Source organism: Apiospora marii (genome assembly GCF_038362585.1).
Source record: "Apiospora marii strain CBS 49790 chromosome Unknown utg000005l_segment0_segment0, whole genome shotgun sequence".
Taxonomy (NCBI): Eukaryota; Fungi; Ascomycota; class Sordariomycetes; order Amphisphaeriales; family Apiosporaceae; genus Apiospora; species Apiospora marii.
In genome coordinates this window covers 2,411,152-2,430,521 of record NW_027117377.1, presented here as the reverse complement: position 1 = coordinate 2,430,521, position 19,370 = coordinate 2,411,152, and the positions used below count along the sequence as shown (strand labels likewise).

At 53.0% G+C, this 19,370-nt stretch overlaps 6 protein-coding genes across 6 annotated transcripts; 2 read left to right on the top strand and 4 right to left on the bottom strand.

Annotated features, from left to right (window-relative positions):
- Positions 1 to 1,504: 1,504 nt before the first annotated feature.
- On the bottom strand, positions 1,505 to 2,551 carry PG985_008676 (cytidylyltransferase; the record flags this gene model as incomplete). The annotated part of the gene is made up of 1 exon (XM_066828444.1): positions 1,505 to 2,551. One exon carries the CDS (start codon positions 2,549 to 2,551, stop codon positions 1,505 to 1,507), a length of 1,047 nt encoding a protein of 348 aa, XP_066683356.1.
- A 608-nt stretch (positions 2,552 to 3,159) lies between these two features.
- PG985_008675 (anaphase-promoting complex subunit 10) lies at positions 3,160 to 4,240 on the bottom strand (the record flags this gene model as incomplete). The annotated part of the gene is made up of 2 exons (XM_066828443.1): positions 3,160 to 3,691; positions 3,750 to 4,240. The coding sequence occupies 2 exons, from the start codon at positions 4,238 to 4,240 to the stop codon at positions 3,160 to 3,162; spliced, it is 1,023 nt and encodes a 340-aa protein (XP_066683355.1).
- A 1,443-nt stretch (positions 4,241 to 5,683) lies between these two features.
- Positions 5,684 to 8,521, top strand: PG985_008674 (peptidase family M1; the record flags this gene model as incomplete). Its single annotated transcript, XM_066828442.1, has 3 exons — positions 5,684 to 5,787; positions 5,903 to 7,843; positions 7,906 to 8,521. The coding sequence occupies 3 exons, from the start codon at positions 5,684 to 5,686 to the stop codon at positions 8,519 to 8,521; spliced, it is 2,661 nt and encodes an 886-aa protein (XP_066683354.1).
- Positions 8,522 to 9,228: 707 nt separating this feature from the next.
- Positions 9,229 to 10,802, bottom strand: PG985_008673 (uncharacterized protein; the record flags this gene model as incomplete). Its single annotated transcript, XM_066828441.1, has 5 exons — positions 9,229 to 9,423; positions 9,480 to 9,874; positions 9,932 to 10,490; positions 10,538 to 10,565; positions 10,627 to 10,802. 5 exons carry the CDS (start codon positions 10,800 to 10,802, stop codon positions 9,229 to 9,231), a joined length of 1,353 nt encoding a protein of 450 aa, XP_066683353.1.
- A 1,181-nt stretch (positions 10,803 to 11,983) lies between these two features.
- PG985_008672 (uncharacterized protein) lies at positions 11,984 to 12,417 on the bottom strand (the record flags this gene model as incomplete). The annotated part of the gene is made up of 4 exons (XM_066828440.1): positions 11,984 to 12,010; positions 12,072 to 12,153; positions 12,215 to 12,246; positions 12,322 to 12,417. 4 exons carry the CDS (start codon positions 12,415 to 12,417, stop codon positions 11,984 to 11,986), a joined length of 237 nt encoding a protein of 78 aa, XP_066683352.1.
- Positions 12,418 to 13,571: 1,154 nt separating this feature from the next.
- PG985_008671 (uncharacterized protein) lies at positions 13,572 to 18,602 on the top strand (the record flags this gene model as incomplete). The annotated part of the gene is made up of 4 exons (XM_066828439.1): positions 13,572 to 13,904; positions 13,956 to 17,305; positions 17,354 to 18,356; positions 18,411 to 18,602. 4 exons carry the CDS (start codon positions 13,572 to 13,574, stop codon positions 18,600 to 18,602), a joined length of 4,878 nt encoding a protein of 1,625 aa, XP_066683351.1.
- Between the last annotated feature and the right edge of the window lie 768 nt (positions 18,603 to 19,370).

The window sequence follows — 19,370 nt, the reverse complement described above, 5'->3', positions numbered from 1 at the left end:
AGGGCGGCAGGGATAGGAATCATCAACCAGGGTCGGATCTGTAGCTGTTTTGGAGAAAACAGAGATTGGGACAAACACTATAGAAATGATTCTTTAGAGTATTGTCGACATGAAGAGAAAAAGAGAAAAGAAAATCGAAATGGAGGGAGGGAGAGCAGAGATTTATACCCTTTGCTCAGGGCCCTGTGGGTCCCCAGATCAGCCTGCCCAGAAGCCGGGTAGGGGACGGGAGCAACCCAGGTGAAAATTCAGCCTGTTCAATAAGCTCTTTTCAGTGCCGTGCCTTTTCTCATTGGTCAGAAAAGGCAGCTACAGGCATCGGAGTTCACCCCGGTGGGGGCAACTTGGCCACGAATTAATCTGATTGGCTCGGAATTCTTTCAGTTTTTCTCGCCAGTGGACTTTGTTTGGCACTACACACCTGGTTTGCACCTTCCGGTACATGTTTGCTAGGAAAACTGCTTCGAATTGACTCGGTTTGACCCGTTCGCGAAGTGAATATTCTGACTAATTGAATGCTTTGGACCGAGGTCCCTGGGGAACCTGATGGGCTTGTGAATAATGTTATTTCGTCACAATTCAACTTGGCCATGGAGGTACAATGCATAATAGAGGTGTAGGTTTTGTGAGGGCATTCCTACAATGTATCAACTTGCACATGCACTATGCTATGCACCTGAAGCTGAGCTGCTTGATGGATGCTGAGCACGCCTTGACATAATTTTGGGACTCCCATGTAATCCAACTTTTAAGATAGTCTGGTGTTCTGAGACTACTTGAAGGTAAGGAACTCTGTCATCCATCCAGAACACGAAGCAAAACCTTGTCGTCTCGATCAAAGCCCAGTCATGTTCTTCCGACTTGCTGTCTGGATGGATACACCACCCTTTCCATATCTAGGAGAAATGTACAGATTAATAGACTTTGATGTCTTCCGTACAGGAAAGCGGTGCCCATTACACATACGCATCCAAAATACACTTCCAAGTCCCCATCGGGGACGATGATACATATTAGCAAGATGCTAGTTCTAGTATAATTACGTTGTGATCACACATCTTCCTTGTAGGTAGGTTCTTTTGAACGTCATTACACATATAATCTACGGCTATATGCTCCATGTTTGAGAAATCGGATGTTGCTGGCGTACTATGCCACCTACTTGGCTGTAAGTAACAGTACTGCCGTGGCAGGCCATTGTTCAATAGATGGCGAACAGGGTGGTAGGGATAGGTAGTTTCCCGCTTTATCTTGACATATTCCGGCCGAGCAAGTATTTTGCCGGCAATGCCAGCAGCATATCATGGTCCACTCGTTGGAGTGGCTCAGTGTTCCCGTGGGTTGAGAAAGGAGCTTGCCCGAGCTCCAAGACTTCGGTAGTTGTGTCTCCTCAGACTCCCAATATAGGTCAGCTTACTTGCCTGAACTATTTGCTTGTATCGTGTGTGTCGTGTATCATTAATTCTATTCCATAGCTGTAGACCTTGGATGCAGAAGTGCTTCATCACTCCTCCTTGTACAGCCCCTGCGTCTTCACCCACTCGCTGACGCCGTCGCTCACGAGGCGCCGAAGCGCCGACCAGTCTTCCTTCTGCACGGCGCCCCGGACCTTGGTGCTGCTGATGACGTCCTCGCCCTGGCCCTCCGGACGACCTTCGACCAGCTCGACCTTGTCCGCCCACTCCTGCTTCCCGCCCATGGCCTCCAGCTTGCCGTCCCGCAGGCCCTCGAGGTACACCCGCTGGTCCGCGGCGCTGCCCCAGTCCGCGTCCGTTCGCATGGTCACGCGCAGCCGCGACTCCGATAGGAACGGGTCCAACGCCTGCCGCATCGTGTTGTTAGGGTAGTACTTGGCATCGAAGATGCGGATCAGCGTGTCGAATCCGGTCAGGTACAGCTGTTCCATCTTGGTCGTTTCCTTTCCCACTGCTCCGCTGCTGGAAGCGGCGGGGGCGGCGTAGAAGTCGCTCGTCGCGATGGCGTGGCTCTTGGAGTGGAAGTAGGGCTCTGTCGTGACCGCAATGTCCACTGCATCCTGCTCCTCTCCGTCCCCCATGCTCGAGCCGGTTCCGGCGGCCTCGTAGTGACCCCTCTGACTCCGGGCAGCCGAGAGTAGGTCCTGCGCAAACACATACATCATGGCCAGCCTCTGGGGGAACGCCGCGGGCTTGGGGGCTTTGTCTGCATTGTTGATTGCAAGCAGTAACAACACGCGCGAGTCGCGTGGGGCACGACGCTGTTGTTGTTGCTGCGGCTGCTGCTGGTCTGCCAGCGCCGACAGGGCCATGCGTTGATGCGCCAGCGTAGGAGGGTTGAAGGACGAGTCCAGGACCACCAGCGTCCCGGGCGTCTGCGTCGGCGGGCTCGGTACCGCTACTTGGGTGCCATTGTCAGAGCAGGGGGGCGAAGACGAAACGGAGCACAGAACGCTGAAAGTCGTCTCAGATAGCTGAAACGTCTTCAGTGCTTGAGTGAAGTGGGACACTAGGTTGGATGGCAGCTGTCGAGGGGATACCATGTTTTCTGAGTCTGTCGCATCCGACGCCGGCATCGTGATGTTGTCAATCTATGAAAGGGACTCTTGAAATGTTGAACGAATGGATGTTGGGCACAAACGCTTCGAGCGGACCGTCAGAGCGCGGGAATTGGAGATTCGATCCCGGGATGCGGAGAACGGCCGGGGTCCCACCTATGCACCCCTCCGAACCCCTAGCTCACCACCTCTCACATGGAATTCTATACCGACACACGCTGCACGATCATGTTGAAGTAATATGCCAGACAAAATAGCAATTCAGTAAGGGTCAAGGAGTCATCGGCAGATTGCGGCGAATGGTAGGAACTGAGCCGCAATGCCCATTACGTAAGATTGACCGCTCCGGGTCCTCGTAAAGCACTTCAACACAAGACAGACATATGCCCAAAAGGATATGATTTTGTGGGTTTAGACGATGTATTGCTGCATTTCTATGGGCACGTAACACTCACATCACTGCTTCATATGAGTGTCTGACAAAAACCCCGGATCGTCCCCCTTCCATCGTACTGTGGCAGCTCTCAGAATGTAAAAGGGTATCAGAATCGCCCAGACTAATCATGCATTTTGTCCATGCAATCGCCATTCATTGCCCAACAGAAGAGCATCTTCCAGAATACAGTTCAGCGGATCTCCGGCTCTCTCATGAAATACGGTATGGTCAACCCTCCATCTCCCGGCACAAACTTTTTGGTCGTAGGTTTGCTGTTGGCGTCGTGATCATGCTTAGCACCGCCTCGCCGGCCCATTCGGCCCCCGTAGTCATCAATGGCCTCTGCCATATCCTCGACCGGGTTGTTCTCGGCTGTGGTGGCACTGTCATCCAGAGCATAAACTTTGATCCCGCGAACGTGGGTGTCTTTGCCATTCTGGTGGTTCTCGAGCACGATGATCCGGATGAAGAAACAGCATAATGAGTTCCCGTCTTTTCCACCACCAGCACCAGTAATGGGGACATCAATCCATCCCTTAGGCGTGTTAAGCTCCATCGTGGTGAATGGAATGGTGAGATGCGGGGCAGTGCCTGCAGTGATCTGGATCTTGGTAGGTGTGTAGCTTTCGTCGAGTTCGTAGTCCAGGAAGAGCCGTAGAGCGCGAATCTCAACACGCTTGATGAAATGGATATTCAGACGATGAGGTTGAGGACCGTCGGATCTTACACGAGCAATCAGTACCTATATTCCAGTTCGGAGGGGCCCGGGATTCGACTTACTGCCAGAACAGGTTGATATCATCATCGCGGAGCTCTCTGACACCACAGCCCGGCTTGTAGCTGCTGACGGTGAAGCTTGCAAGGTTGCTGATCTCCTTCAGGCCTACTGCCGCGGCGTTAAAGGGCAGCTCGTCCTCTTGGGCTTCTTCGTCGTCATCTCCTTCCTCGCCCTCTTCCTCGTCAGGGTCGACGTCAGCCCCCTCGCCGTTCTCATCGAGATCGCGGTCCAGATCCTCTGCCTCTTCACTACCATCTTCGTTTCCGGAATCTTCAGACTCTTCGTCAGTATGATCAGAACCTTCTGGATAATTCTCTTTGTCATCGTCATCAAAGTATTGCAGTCGAGGAACCAACTCTGCCCGAAGCAACCGTTCATATTCGACGGGGTTAGATGGATCCCAGTTGTCTTGGTAAATCGGTATATCCGCCGGCTGCTGTCTGGCAGACGCAGCCGGGGGCAGCGAGGTTTCCCGGGGACGTGGTGTTGACATTGCCAACGTGTTGATGAGGGTATGTGAAATATTTTGCTGTAACGGCTTGAATGAAAGTGAGGTAGACGATGTGCAATTCCCATATGAGATTGGGAGCTTTAGGGATCGTGAATCTGACAAAAGAGAACAGGAATGCAAGTGAATGATATGTGTGACTGACCTTGGCCGGTTTGTCCCCATCGTGGAGGTAGAGTAGAAGCTGGTTGGGACGGGGCAAGTTGGTCCCATGAGTTATTGTCAGGTCGTCGGGACGACTGCAGAGAGGGATGATCGAGACGAGAAGGTGCACCGAAGAGCTGTCGGCGACTGTCCATTTTGGCTGGCTCCTTCCTCTCCTGCTACAGTCTATCAATATTGCAACAGACTACACCCAGAAAAAGCGATGTTCGCTGAGTGCACAGGTTGCAATATGTGTTCCTCAGTCAACGTTCTCTCATATGGGGAGTCATGAGCTGTGAAGCCAAGGTGTAAGGAGATATGTACAAGCAGTGAGTGAGCGGCGTAGGTCAGCTGTCAGCTGTCAGCTATCAAGGGGAATCAAAACAGTTGGCGTGAAAGAATTGGAGAAAGCATAGGGTGCGGCGACAAGAGCTAGACCTGTGTAGACGTCAGTTTCAATTAGATGAATCAATTGATGCCATCAAGTGTTACTTTTATGTAGTTTACTACTCGAGGCCGTTGTTGGGTAGGTGAAGTTGTATTGCTCTACACCAATATCAAATATGCAGTTGATGTATGCACAGAGCCGCCTAGATTGGGCGACGGCGATCCCGCTACAGGAATAGTCTATGCGCGTAACGAAATTCCATCCACCAGAGCTACGTATGTAGTCCCGGCAGTAACCCAGACCTCCATCGCCCCTAATCCAGTAGACCCTACCTAACATAACAACGTACAGCGTCCGCCTCCTGAGATCATATCGGCGTCAAAGGCCAGCCAATTGCGTACACCGGTCTGGCGCCTGCAAGCTCTCATTGTGCTGCGTGGTACATGATGTAACCTCGTTTCATGCGAGAGCTGCATCTTCAAGGAATCTACCTACAGATACATATGGGTATTTAAGCTAAAGTGGACTGACTGTTGGTGCCCGTCTTCCGCCCGGTCGCCCGCCAAAATTAATTGACATCAATGGCCATGCGCAGCCACGGCGCAACGGCATGGCGTAATGGGGTTGCCCGCTTCGTGACCCAAACACCCAAAACGAGTGCGGGGGAGAAAGCAAAACCACTCTGCCAAAACACCCTCCGCCAATACCGTTCGGATCCCACTATATTACCTGCCTTTTCCAGACACACCTCAAGGCCCTTGATTGGTGCTAGTCCATATTCATATTCCAAATTCTCGTGCCGGTCGTCTGCAACACTGGGGACTGCGGGTATATCTCGACGACCTTTCTCCAACTCATCGAGGCTTTACTGTTCTCCCATTATTCCCTCTTCCATCATGACGGACCGAGACACCCTGCCCACGGCCATCAAGCCGTCTCACTACGACCTTTCCCTGTCCGCTCTGGATTTCAAGGCCTGGACCTACCAAGGCAAAGTGATGTAAGTGAAGTGTGTTATTGACATGTCTTGGCCCATCCACCCAGCGGCACCCCCGTCATACCTACACCCCCTTGCTACTCTTCGTTTGTCTACTTGCATGCTAACCATCCATTAGTATCGATGTGGAAGTCCTTGAGTCGACCAAGGATGTTGTCATCAATGCTTTGGAGCTTAAGCTCTCATCCGCCAAGTTGACCGTCTCGCACACCAAGGCCACCCAGACTTGGGAGACATCCACCTTCAGCTACGATGAAAAGAAACAGCGTACCACATTGAGTTTCGCTCAGGAGATCCCGCCAACTAGCAAGGCTACCCTTGAGATAGCCTTTGAGGGCATCCTGAATAACGATATGGCCGGCTTCTATAGGAGCAAGTACAAGCCTGTGGTGCCTGCTGCTGCTTCGGTGCCAAGGGATGACCAGTTCCATTACATGTTCAGCACTCAATTCGAGGCTTGCGATGCTCGTCGTGCGTTCCCTTGTTTCGATGAACCTCGTCTCAAGGCCACCTTTGATTTTGCCATCGAAGTACCTGAGGACCAGGTGGCATTGTCCAACATGCCCGTCAAGAGTACCACCAAGACTGGCGAAGGTCTCGTGAATGTTGCTTTCGAACGAACCCCAGTAATGAGCACTTATCTTCTGGCTTGGGCTTTGGGCGACTTTGAGTTTGTTGAAAGTCAAACCGAGCGCCGCTACAATGGCAAACAGATCCCTGTCCGTGTCTATACCACTCGGGGCCTCAAGGAACAGGGCAGATGGGCTCTGGAGCATGCTCCCAAGACGATTGACTTGTTTTCGGAGGCTTTCGATATCGACTATCCTCTCCCCAAGGCCGATCTGCTTGCAGTTCACGAATTCACACATGGAGCAATGGAGAACTGGGGCCTTGTGACTTACAGGACCACTGCAGTTCTGTTTGACGAGAAGACCTCGGATGCGGCCTACAAGGTGCGCATTGCTTATGTTGTGGCACACGAGCTTGCCCACCAATGGTTCGGAAACCTTGTGACAATGGACTGGTGGGACGAGCTGTGGTTGAACGAGAGTTTTGCTACCTGGGTAGGATGGTACGCTGTCAACGAGTTCCACCCTGACTGGAACGTCTGGGCCAAATATGTCGGTGATGGAATGGAGTCGGCTTTCCAGCTTGACTCGATTCGCGCTTCCCACCCTATCTACGTCCCGGTCCAGGATGCCCTGGATGTGAACCAGATCTTTGACGCAATCAGCTACTTCAAGGGCTGCTCGACTCTAAGAATGCTGGCAAACCATGTAGGAGAGAAGAACTTCTTGAAGGGCGTCTCCATCTATCTCAAGAAACATGCCTATGGCAATGCCAAGACAGAGGCACTATGGGCCGGTTTGGCCGAGGCTACTGGGGCTGATGTCGCCTCGCTGATGTCCAACTGGATCGAGAAGATTGGTTTCCCGTTGCTGACAGTCGCCGAGGAACCGGGCCAGATCAGCGTTAGACAGTCTCGATTCTTGTCCACCGGGGACGTGAAGGCTGAGGAGGACGAGACAACCTGGTGGGTGCCTGTCGGTCTGCAGGGCAAGGCCGGCACTCAGGAGGTACAGAGTCTTGCTCTGACCACCAAAGAAGAGACCATTCGAGAGATCGACGACAACTTCTACAAGCTGAACCACAACGGATTTGGCTTCTATCGCACCAACTACCCGCCCGCTCGATTGGCGAAGCTCGGCACCCAACTGGACAAGCTTACTATCGAGGACAAAGTGGCTACACTTGGCTCGGCGAGAGATCTTGCGTCTGCTGGTTATGGCACGACTCCAGCTCTGTTGGCATTCCTCCAAGGGTTCGGAGCCGAAACGAGTCAGATTGTGTGGAACCAGGCACTGAACACCCTTGGATCCGTCAAGTCTGTCTTCGGCGATAACGATGAGATCAAGAAGGGCCTGGAGAACTTCACCCTGAAACTCATCAATGACGCGGTCGAAAGAGTCGGATGGGAGCCCGCCTCTGGAGAGGATTTCCTTACAGGACTGCTACGAAAGCGACTCTTGTTAACGGCTGTGGTGAATGGCCACCCCAAGTAAGTCTCACTCCAATGCTATGCTATATCATGATACGCATACTAATGCGGTTCGAATGAAGGGTACTAGAGAAGGCAACACAACTGTTCGAGGCGTGGAGCAAAGAAGGCAAAGTATTGAGCCCCGACCTGCGTAGCGTTGTCTACCGTGCCGGTGTCAAGCGCTCCCCCGCGGCGGCTTTTGAAGCCTTAAAGAAGGAGTGGGAGACGACTACTTCGGTCGACGGCCGAGAAATGTGCCTTTCTTCCATCGGACACATTGGCGACGTCGAGATCCTCAAGAACAAGTGCATCCCCTTCTTGTTCAACCTGTCGCCCCCGGCCGCTGCTTCCGACTCCATCCCCAGCGGCGACATGCACTACTTGAGTACAGCGCTGGCCGGCAACGCCAAGGGCCGCATCCTCCAGTGGCAGTTCATGCAGGAGAACTGGGACCAGGTCACCACCAAGATGGCCAACCCGGTGGTGCTCGACCGCTTCGTCCGCCTCTCGCTCAAGAAGTTCACCGACGCCAAGTACCTCGACGAGATCGAGGCCTTCTTCCAGGGCAAGGACACGGCCGCGTTCGACCGCTCGCTGGAGCAGGTCAAGGACTCCATCCGCGGACGCGCCGCTTACCGCCAAAGAGATGTCGAGGTGCTCAAGGAGTTCCTCCGGGCTAACGGTTACCTGTCCTAACTTCAAAAGAATCAATTGGCTCGCTGAGAAGTTGGGGGCAGCGAATAGAGGTAGTCAGACTGTTGTAACTCTAGTCGCCTTTTGACATGGATACTGAACGGATCGGACATAACATGCGTGTTCAAATAGATCCAATTGATGTTTTGATGTCCTTAATGCCCGTCCTTGGTTCTCCTTAGTCCCTGTAAATTATCTCATTTCATGACGATGTTATGGGGCCCTGTAACTTGACTAGTTCCCGAGGATCTTTCTTTACCAGGGTCGAAACCCGCAAATTCATTGGGGCTGGTTCTATACGGAGAAAGGATACCTATAAGGAGTGGTCGCCGTGCAGCCTCACATATACCCAAAATAAGAAACCCCCACATGTCACGAACATTCTGAGGACACAAGCTTTTGGTTTGCACCGGTACGGCACAGTGGTGATATTACATTTAGCTACCAAATTCCTGGAATGGATGAAGGGGATTCCAGACCGATCTCTTGCTAGCGATTTGACCAGAATAAGAACCAATCCGGTCCTGTTGTTCTGGTCGGGGGTTCACATCGTATAGGGACAGATCCTCTCCCCCCTGCCAAGAAGCCCGTTATTCTTCTTGGGTGTATGCCATTCTCACCCCCGGTTCTACCAGCGAAACCCCGGCGTAACTAACGAACGGGAGAGACCCGCTGTTATCACGGCCAGTGGGAACTTGTGGAGAGGTTCTCTAGGATGATGGCTTTCCACCGCCACGTCGATCGTTGTAGCGACCGCGTCCACGTCCGCCTTCACCTCGGCCGCGGCCACGGTAGTCGCCCCGTCCTCCTCGGCGTCCACCACGATGCTCACCACCTTCGCCATGGCCTCGGGGCCGGTTGCGCTGGACAGATTGGAAACCGTCGTCTGCTTGAGCGGCAAGGGTCTATTGCACATGTTAGCATTGCGCAACATGAGCTAGGCAATCAGGGGAACACATACCTCGGGAGGGTTCTCGGGCTGGTCATCAGCCCATGACTGGACAGGACCCGAGGCTGCGGGTGTGGCAGTCAAGCCAGTGTCCGTCTCCAGAGGGTCTCTGGGCACCTTAACCCAGTCCTCCTGAGAAGCACTCATATCATTAGTGTTATCCCACTGCGACTCCGCGGCAGCATTTGCGGCATCATCGCTGATGCTGGCGTTGGGGATGGGCTCATTGTGTCCGTTCGCCATATGGGATGAAGTCTCCGTAGCCTCGAGTTCGGTGAGACCAGCGTGAACGACCGTAGGATCGGATACGGGAGCATCGGTTGCGGTCTCGGCCGCTTCGGGAGCCGGCTCTTCAGCTGCAGCGAAGGCTTGAATGTGAGCGACGGACGCAGCTTTGACCTGGGCGACTATCAATTTGTTAGTTGCGGAAAGTACGAGAAGGCGTCACTGCACGATGGGCGTACAGGATGTTTGAAGCTCGTCACCGCTGACGCTTCTGGTCTTCTCTTCGGAGCCCTCGATCAGCTTCATCATAGTGGCAACAGCGTTCTCATCGCCCGAGTAAACGTTCAGGAGGACACCCTCCAGAGCCATGTTCTCGTCGGCAGTGGCATCAGCATCTTCGGATCGTCTGGCGGCAGCCAGTCGGAGGAATTGGGTGAGGACCAGCAGGCTGTCGTGTTGTACGTTCTTGACATCGGCGGCAGCCTTTTCGGTGGCAGCTACCAGGGCGTCGGCCTTTTCCTTCTCCAGTCTCTCCGTCAAGTCCTTCTCAACCTTGGCCTTGTCGGCTGCGCTCTTCGTTCGGTACTCCTCGTCGACCTTCTTGTACTGAGCAAGCTGCTCTTCCACCTGGGCGAGCTGGAGCTCGAGTTGAGGCTTCTTGAGCACCTGGGACTTTTGATCGGCGTTGATGATCTTGGCAGCGACCATCTCCTCAAGGGACTTGCCCTTGTGTTGCTCGATCAAAGCATGTGTCTTGGTGACGTTGGACTTGTAGAAGAAGAAAGAGTTAGCATTGACCTGAGGGGCATGCAAAGTGCTGGTGGCATGATGGTATGTTGACTTACGATCTTCTTGTTGATGTTGCGGATGTTCCTGTAAGGCCAGCGAGTCAGTTTCCAAGGCCAGGGAAAAGACATGGCGAGCCAAGACTTACTTCTGCAGCTCACGAACATAAGGGCTCTCGTTGGCATCGTCACCAGACACGGAAATCGGGGCAGAGGCGCTGGGAGCAGGAGAATCGGTGCGCTGAGCGGCGGCGGCGGCCTTCTTCTTCTTGGCGGACTTGGACTCCACGGGAGCCACGGGGTTCTGCACGGCGGAAGAAGGCATTGTGGAGGATTGGTCGAGGGTCTCTTGGTCGGAGCAGGAGGAGGTGGTGTCGGTCAAGTGCAAGACGTATGCGCAACCGTTTCGTTCTGACGGGTGGGAGGGCCGAGCTGGTAGGGCGTGGGGGAGGATGGAGGTTTGGGTCGCAAACTAAAGGTGGCGAGTCCAGGTAGAGGTTTACCTAGAGCTGCAATGAGGGATTGTTACACGAGAATAGATTTGGTCTTAAAATACTAGGACTTGGGTGGTCGGGAAAAGGAATGCAGAGTGTTGTACAGGTGCTACGAGATGTGTAGGGTCCGGAAGTGGGATGGTAGAATTTTTTGGGACGCAAAGAGCTTTGGCGTTTGGTCTCGAGATTCAGATCTTAGATTGGTCCCTGGCAGCTGCTCTTTGGAGCTCTAAGTACGTAGCAGGATACCTGCCCATCGTCTTGGGCGCGCTAAACGCCTGCACATTCACAAACGGCAACATTTGGCCAGACTGGACGGAACAAGCCTCATGTTTGATCGCATTGATCGCGCCGAACAGGGTCCAAGCAGCATTCAATCAATCCCTGACTTGGGAGGAAAGCCACATTTTCCGATTGCATCTCATGTCATTACGCCGATCTATCCCATCACACAACTTGCAGCAAAGAGACCACAAACGTAGGTATTCATGCATAGGTATACGGCAGCAATTGTATTCATTCATACCCTCGTGTGTCAATTTGATGCCACGAACTTCTATAAGCCAGGTGGTCTCTTGCATTCCCGGCCGCAACTAACACTTTTCCCTCCACTTCCTGTCTTTAGGACGCATGCGACAGCCCCGCCCGCCCTTGCTCCGTCACATATGTATCAAACTTAGCTTTATAGCGGGACCCGAGCCGCACTGGGCAGTACCGGCATCACTGGGACACCTTTCAGTCCATAGTGCCTTTGGAAGACGAATGTTGATGAAGCTGCAATTCCGCGCACCACCTTCATGCATACTTTCCATGTATCCTCGAGGTGGGCGTGGGATATCAGTTTTGGGGGACAACTAATGTTGATGCCGGTCTGTTTCCCTGGTGATGGTGATACTCGTAGCTTGTGTTCCTGAACCCCGGCCTCGATGGTGGGTATCACTTGGAGTTCGAGGGTGGCAGTTGGGGGTTGATATGCTCGAAAGCTGTTCTGCTTATTGGTTTCGTGCAGTCTTCAACCCTTGAATTTCGCAAGTGTGTCCTGCGATTGTGTGTTGGTTGCTTTGTGCGTGATAGGGATGCTTGCCATGTTGCCAACTTACAGCCGTCACCTTCTTGATGCTCTTGGCACTAACTCCACGCTCGCCTGCTTGCTTCGAGTCGATTGCAGCCTCTTTCATGAGTCTGCCACATATTGTCAGATAGTCCTCTTACTTTCAATTGTCAACGATGTTGAGCTTCGTACGATTGCATGAACAGAACATAGTCGAGAAAAACCTATTGCACGCACACATACAAGTTGTTAGGCTACATTCTCAAAAAACGCGTCTGGGGGGCTTGCAGCCAACTCACCATAACATCGACATTCTTGCTAACGTTACACTTCGAATGCGCCTTTACGATCTTCCTCACAGTCGCTCTCGGATATGCTTTCTGGCCAGGTGCCATAATTGGTTGTATATCTTGGGGGTTCGGGTGCAGCTTATGCGTGCTTGCTGAAAGAGACGGCGAGGGACGACGCGAGACTGGAGTTGCGCGGGTGTCGTTGCGCTTCAGCCGCAAAAGGTTATCGTGGGGTAGTGGACTCAAGCTTGGGCCATTCCGACACAACATCGCCCGTTGTACGGTATGAATCTTCCAACGACGTCTTAATTGAACATAGAATCTGTAACGATAGATAGGTATAAATAACAACCAATACCGTATAATTTGTATACTTGATATAATTATCAGGCGCCCAGTTGTATTATTTATATATTCCACCACTCCAATATATGAATATGCCAAAGCCTGAGACACACATGTATACACATGTTTTTAGACGTAGGGAAATCTGTACATAATCCTGAATCAACAGGGCAGGGCACTTGAACATTGGAGATTTATGAAGATTTATAAAGCGATCAATACCCGACATAAGCATGATTTGCTGCAAAACATGTTTACCAATGGGGAAAATTGACTCTGACTGCATCCCTAGAGTTGCCATTAACTCCTGGTGAATTAATTGATCAACCGAAGTGCAGGCGCATGTCCCTCCATCGGAGACGCCCAGATGGGATCAATGCCTGCTCAAGTGCTGCTGCTGCTGCTGACCTGACGTATCAAAACGTTCACCTATAGGTACAAATACCTAAATGGTTAGGTCATTCAACAACTAATATGGAATCGTTCGACAATAGCCCCATCTCCACCTCAGTACCTGCGAAAAACAACCACGGTTAATGTACTTTCCTTCAGTTCATCCTCGGCACTCAGACGACGGAATAAACTAACGTTCTCACCTTTTATTTTTCTTCCATCGCAAAAGCCCCGAGGAGAATCGTTCGATTTCTTATTTCCGATTGTTCTACGTACCTACCGCCTGTGCCCATCCGCAGCTGGTCCACCGGAGAATAACCGACTCCACTCATTCGACGAGCACTTGCACTTGCGCTGCAACCTCGCCCCATCCCGCTTTAAACCGACTCCCATTTCACTCGGTCAATCCTCAATCCTCGTTGCGACGACGCTGTCTCTGCCTTTCTCACCCAACGCTACCACGGTCGCCCAATGATCTCCCGAATTTCCATGTGCACTGATCGCATGTAGTGGCCTACAAGATGTCGGTCAAAGCGATGGCGCCATCCGCGCCGGAGCAGCCTCAGATCCAGGTCGCAAGTGGCCTACACAGTCCGCCCGATAGCAACAATGCCATGAAATTGGATGGAAGCGACGACTCCGAGCTGAGCGACCTCGACGAATCCGAAATCCAACGCCCACCGACGGCTCCCAATTCAACCACAGACGAAGATGAAGTCAAGAAGGAGGAACCAGACGCATCAGCGCAGGAGGAGGAAGAAGATGACATCGGCGAAGTCATTCCAGCAGAATGGTCCGGTACTGTTCCGGTCTTCAGGCCAACCATGTATCAATTCAAGGACTTCAAAAAATTTGTATGTTGAGCCTTATCGATGGAGTCGTGCCGGGGCTAACATGTTCTATAGATGACCAAGATCGATTCGTACGGTATGAGATCTGGAATCGTCAAGGTTATACCACCCGAGGAGTGGAAGAGCGAACTTCCGGAGCTACACGATATGGTCAAGCAGGTGCGGGTACGGGAACCCATTAAACAAGACATTATGGGATCAAACGGCACTTATCGACAAGTAAACATTCTGCACCAGCGGTCCTACAACCTCCCGCAATGGCGCCAGCTGTGCGACCAAAGCGAGCATCAACCTCCCGCAAGACGAGGTGAGCGCCGTGCCCAGGCGCCTCCGAAACCTAGGACTTCCGCGGCATCAGGCTCGCGCGGTCGCGGTCGGAACACCAGGGGCAGAGCACGAAAGAACATTGTCAAAGAAGACAACACAGACCAGGAGGACAATTCATCGACTCCCGATTCGCCGAAGCCGAATGAGGGCGTGCTCGAGTCGGTGGAGAAAGACCCCGGCGCCGAAATGGATGAGGATGACGAGCCCGTCCCCATGGTAGGGAGAATGGGAGGAAGTAGACAAGCCAAAGCCAAAACGCAGTCCACTTCCGCGCGAAGGAAGTATGCCAAACGCGAAGCTTCCGCCAGAATCGACGAAGAAGCTTTCAAGGACTGGGATTATCGCATGGACATCTCAGACTACACGCCCGAAAGGTGCGAAGAGCTGGAGAGGATATACTGGAAGACCCTTACCTACGCAGCTCCACTATACGGCGCCGACTTGCCCGGCACGTTATTTCCGGAGGATACGACAGCTTGGAATCTCAACAAGCTACCTAATCTTCTGGATGTGCTGGGAACTAAAGTCCCTGGCGTCAATACTGCGTATCTCTATCTGGGCATGTGGAAGGCCACTTTCGCGTGGCACCTGGAGGACGTGGATCTTTACAGCATCAACTACCTCCATTTTGGCGCTCCCAAACAGTGGTACAGCATCTCTCAAGGAGATGCCCGCCGATTCGAAGCTGCCATGAAGAGCATATGGCCGACTGATGCAAAGGCCTGCGACCAGTTCCTCCGCCACAAGGCCTTCTTGATCTCCCCAAACCACCTCCAACAGTACTTCAACATCAAGGTCAACAAGTGCGTCTCATATCCTGGAGAATTTGTGGTAACCTATCCTTATGGCTACCACTCCGGATATAACCTTGGTTACAACTGTGCCGAGGCCGTCAATTTCGCGCTTGACTCCTGGCTGCCTATGGGCAAAATTGCGAAGCGTTGTGAATGCGCCCAGGCTCAGGACAGCGTATGGGTGGATGTGTACGAGATTGAGCGCAAATTGCGAGGGGAAGAGACAGATTTTGAAGAGACCGAAGACGACGAGGACGACGAAGAGGAAGAGGACGACGAGGACGAGACCGACCTGGCTGCGTCACAGTCTCACGTGGTGAAACTCAAGCAGCCTGGCCGTAAGCGCAAGCGGACACTCAAGGACAAGGGTGACAGAAAAGCCAAGAAGGTCCGTCTACGTGTACGGGTCAAGACGCAAGTCGAACCACCCTGCTGTTTGTGCCCCAACACTCTACTCGATGCAGAACTCTTACCCACGGACGATGGTCGCAAGGCACATCGTATTTGTGCCCTTTATGGAGCCGAGACCTGGATTGAGACTGTTGAGGGCAAAGAAGTCGTTGCCAATGCTGCAAACATCAGCAAGGCTCGCTTGGAGCTCAAATGTCTCTACTGTCGTTCGAAACGTGGTGCTTGCGTGCAGTGCTCGCAAAGAAAGTGCGCCCGGTCTTACCATGCCACCTGTGCGGCGGCGGCTGGCGTCTTCGTCGAAGAGGGTGAGGTTCCCATCTTTGGTGAGGACGGCACAGAATACAAGGAGCAAGCCTTCGAGTTCAGCTGCCGATTCCACCGAACAAAGAGAGACCGGAAACTGGACGGCCCAGCTCTGGAAGAGTGCCCGAAGACTCGGAAAGCGGCAACCGCTCTCAAACGCGGAGATGTTGCACAGTTACAGTATTACAGAGGGGAAATCTTTGCCGGGGTTGTGGTGGAGAATCGACATGACGAACAAACATTACTCGTGGAGATAATACCCAACGGGTGCGAAGCCTACAAAACTTACAGTAACATTGAACCCCCACAGCTAACAATGATCAGTGACCGAGTCGAAGTCGAGTGGAAATGGCTCCTCCTACCGGATGCCGCGGATTACCATCTGCCCAAAGCATCACCGAACGCTGTTCCAATGCCAACCTCCCGGAAGGCGAAAGCAGAGATCAAGGCTACTAAGCTGGCAACCGAGGAACTTCCCCGGGCAGAGGAGCCTTTTGTGGAAGGCTGCACATGGGCCGAATTCCATAACACTACGGAGTGCACTAACAAAGCGCAGGCCAAGGTCGACCTCAGTAAAGAGAATCAGATCTGGTATTATCTGGGGAGAACATCTACCGAGGCCCGGGCTCAGTATACGGATAACCCCAAGAAGCCGGTGCACAATTATAAGAGCAACTTCTTGGAGACTATCCCGAAACCACTGGCGCCACCTACGTCCCAACCGCGGAAATCGTACACGCCCACCTACCCGCTCCAGCATGGACAAGCTCCGGCGAATGGCCGGTCTGAGAAGCCTTACCAATACAAGCCGAAGAAACCGGTCACACCGCTGGCCAATCCGAATGTTCCCATCCCGTATACGAACCAGAGTTTCATGCCCAATGGAAGGCCGTTTCCTACTTCAACGTCTACCTTTGCGGTTTACTCACCATACCAGCCGCTGCCACCGCATACGCCGCAACCGAGCGCGAGGCCGCCTCATCCCCAGCAGCCGATATCGAATCCGTATACGACGCCTCAGTCAACTCCACAAACTACGGTGCTACCAACACCACAGCCGACCGCATCATCACCTGTCGGTAACCCGTATACTCCGCAGTCTGCGCAGTCTGCGCCGGCGAAGCCAGCCTACACGCCCCAGGGCGCACCGAGATCCATGCAACTGCCCAAGAGCACGCATCAGGCAGCCCACTCGCGAAACAAGTCGTTGCCATTCGGTTCAGACCCGCGGTTCAGAACCTCATCATCTACGTATGCCTCCGCTCGATATGATTTTAATTCAAGCTCACCATTCAGCTTCGGCTTTATGCAACCCCCCGGTCTTGGGCCTTCTCCATCGCCACAGAACGGGCAGTTGTTCCAGGCACAGGCCCGGGCAAGATCCTTGTCCACCGCTTCTGCGAATTCCCTAAATACTCCGATGACCTCTTCGGCGATAAGGCCGTCGTCGTCGGCGTCGAGTCAGGGTATACACGGGCCTCCTCAGGTCGGCAAGCTCCCGCCAATCACGAGACCTGCGCCTCCAAGCGTCGTACAGAAGTATGCATTTTTCCAAGTTCATCACAATAGGTGAGTTGTGAGTTTCTCTCAGATGTCATTATTATACTAATCCTGTAGGGACTCGACTAAGTATCGAACTCCGTATGCACCTTGGGGAGGCTTTACAAATGGGTATGAGGGTAACTTGAGGGCGCATTTGATGAAGAGCCCAGAAGCTTTGTTCACTATGCAGCGGCAGCCCACGGGCAACCCGGCGACACCCAGTGGAACACGCTATGAACCATCCAGTAGACAGGGTTCCACAGCCAACTCCGGTCATCCTCAATCCCACCCCTCGCATGCGGTGCCCGGGGCAGCAGCGAATCCCCCCGCCGCGAACTATCAACTACCATCCCCTGCGACTGGAAATAGTGAAACAACAACTTCCGGACAGGACGGCTTGCGCACTCCAAATGGGTCGTGGGACCCTTCGTCAATAGCTGCCCAACTGCATCCTGCTATTCGGTCACATTACGCTGCCATGTTGCAAAGAAAGCAAGCACAACCGCCGACACATGCTCAAAACCAGGCGCCGATGACGAGCCCGCCACCTGCTTGTACACAGTCGCAGACGATACCGCAGGCTATACAGTACCCACAAACGCAGCAGCCTTATATCACACACTGTAGCCCAGGGCTGCCTGAAGCTCGTCAGCCTCCCATGCATGACCAGCCGACTGGGCAAGCATACCCACAATCCACTCAACCCAGTACCATGGCAGCCTTGCCGGCCCAACCACTGTCCCAGCAGCCGCAAATGCATGCCCAAGACGCGTACTCCCAGAGAGGCTCACCGAGCTTCTATCCCGCCGTTCCCAACAACGCAAGTCCTGGCCCGACCCCCACTGCCCAGATTGGCGATGGCTACCAGGCGTCAACATACCCCGCCAGCGCCCAATCACAATCAGCAGCTCCTAGACAAACATTTGTCCCCCCTCCTCGGCCATGGGAACAAATACAAAAGCCTCCGCAGCCAAACAGGGTGCCACAGCCAGCTGAAGCCCAACCAGTAGGCACGCCTCCTTCGAAGAGCCACGGTCCTCCACAACCCTTGCAGAATTTGGGAACCCAAATTCGCTCTGTAAGTGAGCCACTTCTGCGACAATCGGATTGAATACGAGACTGATAGACGTAGCCCGAAACGGCAACAGCCCATGCACAACAAAGCCCTGTAATGAATCATCCATCAACAGAGTCTCCGATGTCTGCACCCCCGGTCCCACAGCACTCGAAAGGTTTTCCTGAGGTTCCCGAGGAGTCACAGGCACTTGTGGAAGATATAATCATGAACGCCCGGCGAGCCAGTGGCTCGGACTTTGCACGTTAAGGCGTTGGCTCCGCCGGTCAACTCTACAAAACCCCAGTGGTGGGGATTCGATGACAACTTCACGGATTAATGAATTGAGGGCAGGAAGCAAACGCTTTGGATGAATGCCACTGGTATGGAATGACACACGAAGCATTCTTGATTTTTTAGCCCCTTCTTTTTATCGTTCGGTGTTCCCAAGAGGGGGATGGCGTTTTGGGGATGCAATAGTAGTGGTTTGCTTCTGCACCACTCATCAGCAAACAGTGCTTTCACCATGCAACATAGACTCCCGTCTGCCTTCGGTGGCTCTCGTCCCTGCCCGGTATATGCCGAGGCTCACAGGTTGCGCTTGTTGTGTTGCATTTTCTTCTTCTTTTAGTTCTCTCTCTTCATCTCGAGATGTTTACGGAAGGCGAATAAGGGTTGGGGTTTCCACTATACCCTGTATATTACTCAGACCGCATGGGATGCCCCCATCAGAAGCTACATAGGAGACGGGAACGTCAAGGGCAATGTTGATGGGACAGCGAGGGATCTTGTAATATGACATGCAATAAAAGCGACGGCGCAGTGGTGCTGCTTCACTGCTTCAGATCAGATTGTGTAAAGTGATGGTTTGTGATGGTTCTGAAGATGCCCATGTTCAATTCCTTGCCTGGGTCGTAGAAAGAACCATGGCATTAGGTATGTAGGCAATAGGTATTGATATAGCACGGCTCGTATGCCAAAATTCGCATGTGGCATACGAATGGTCTTTCTAGGTGCTCAATGTGAGGACTGAGAAGC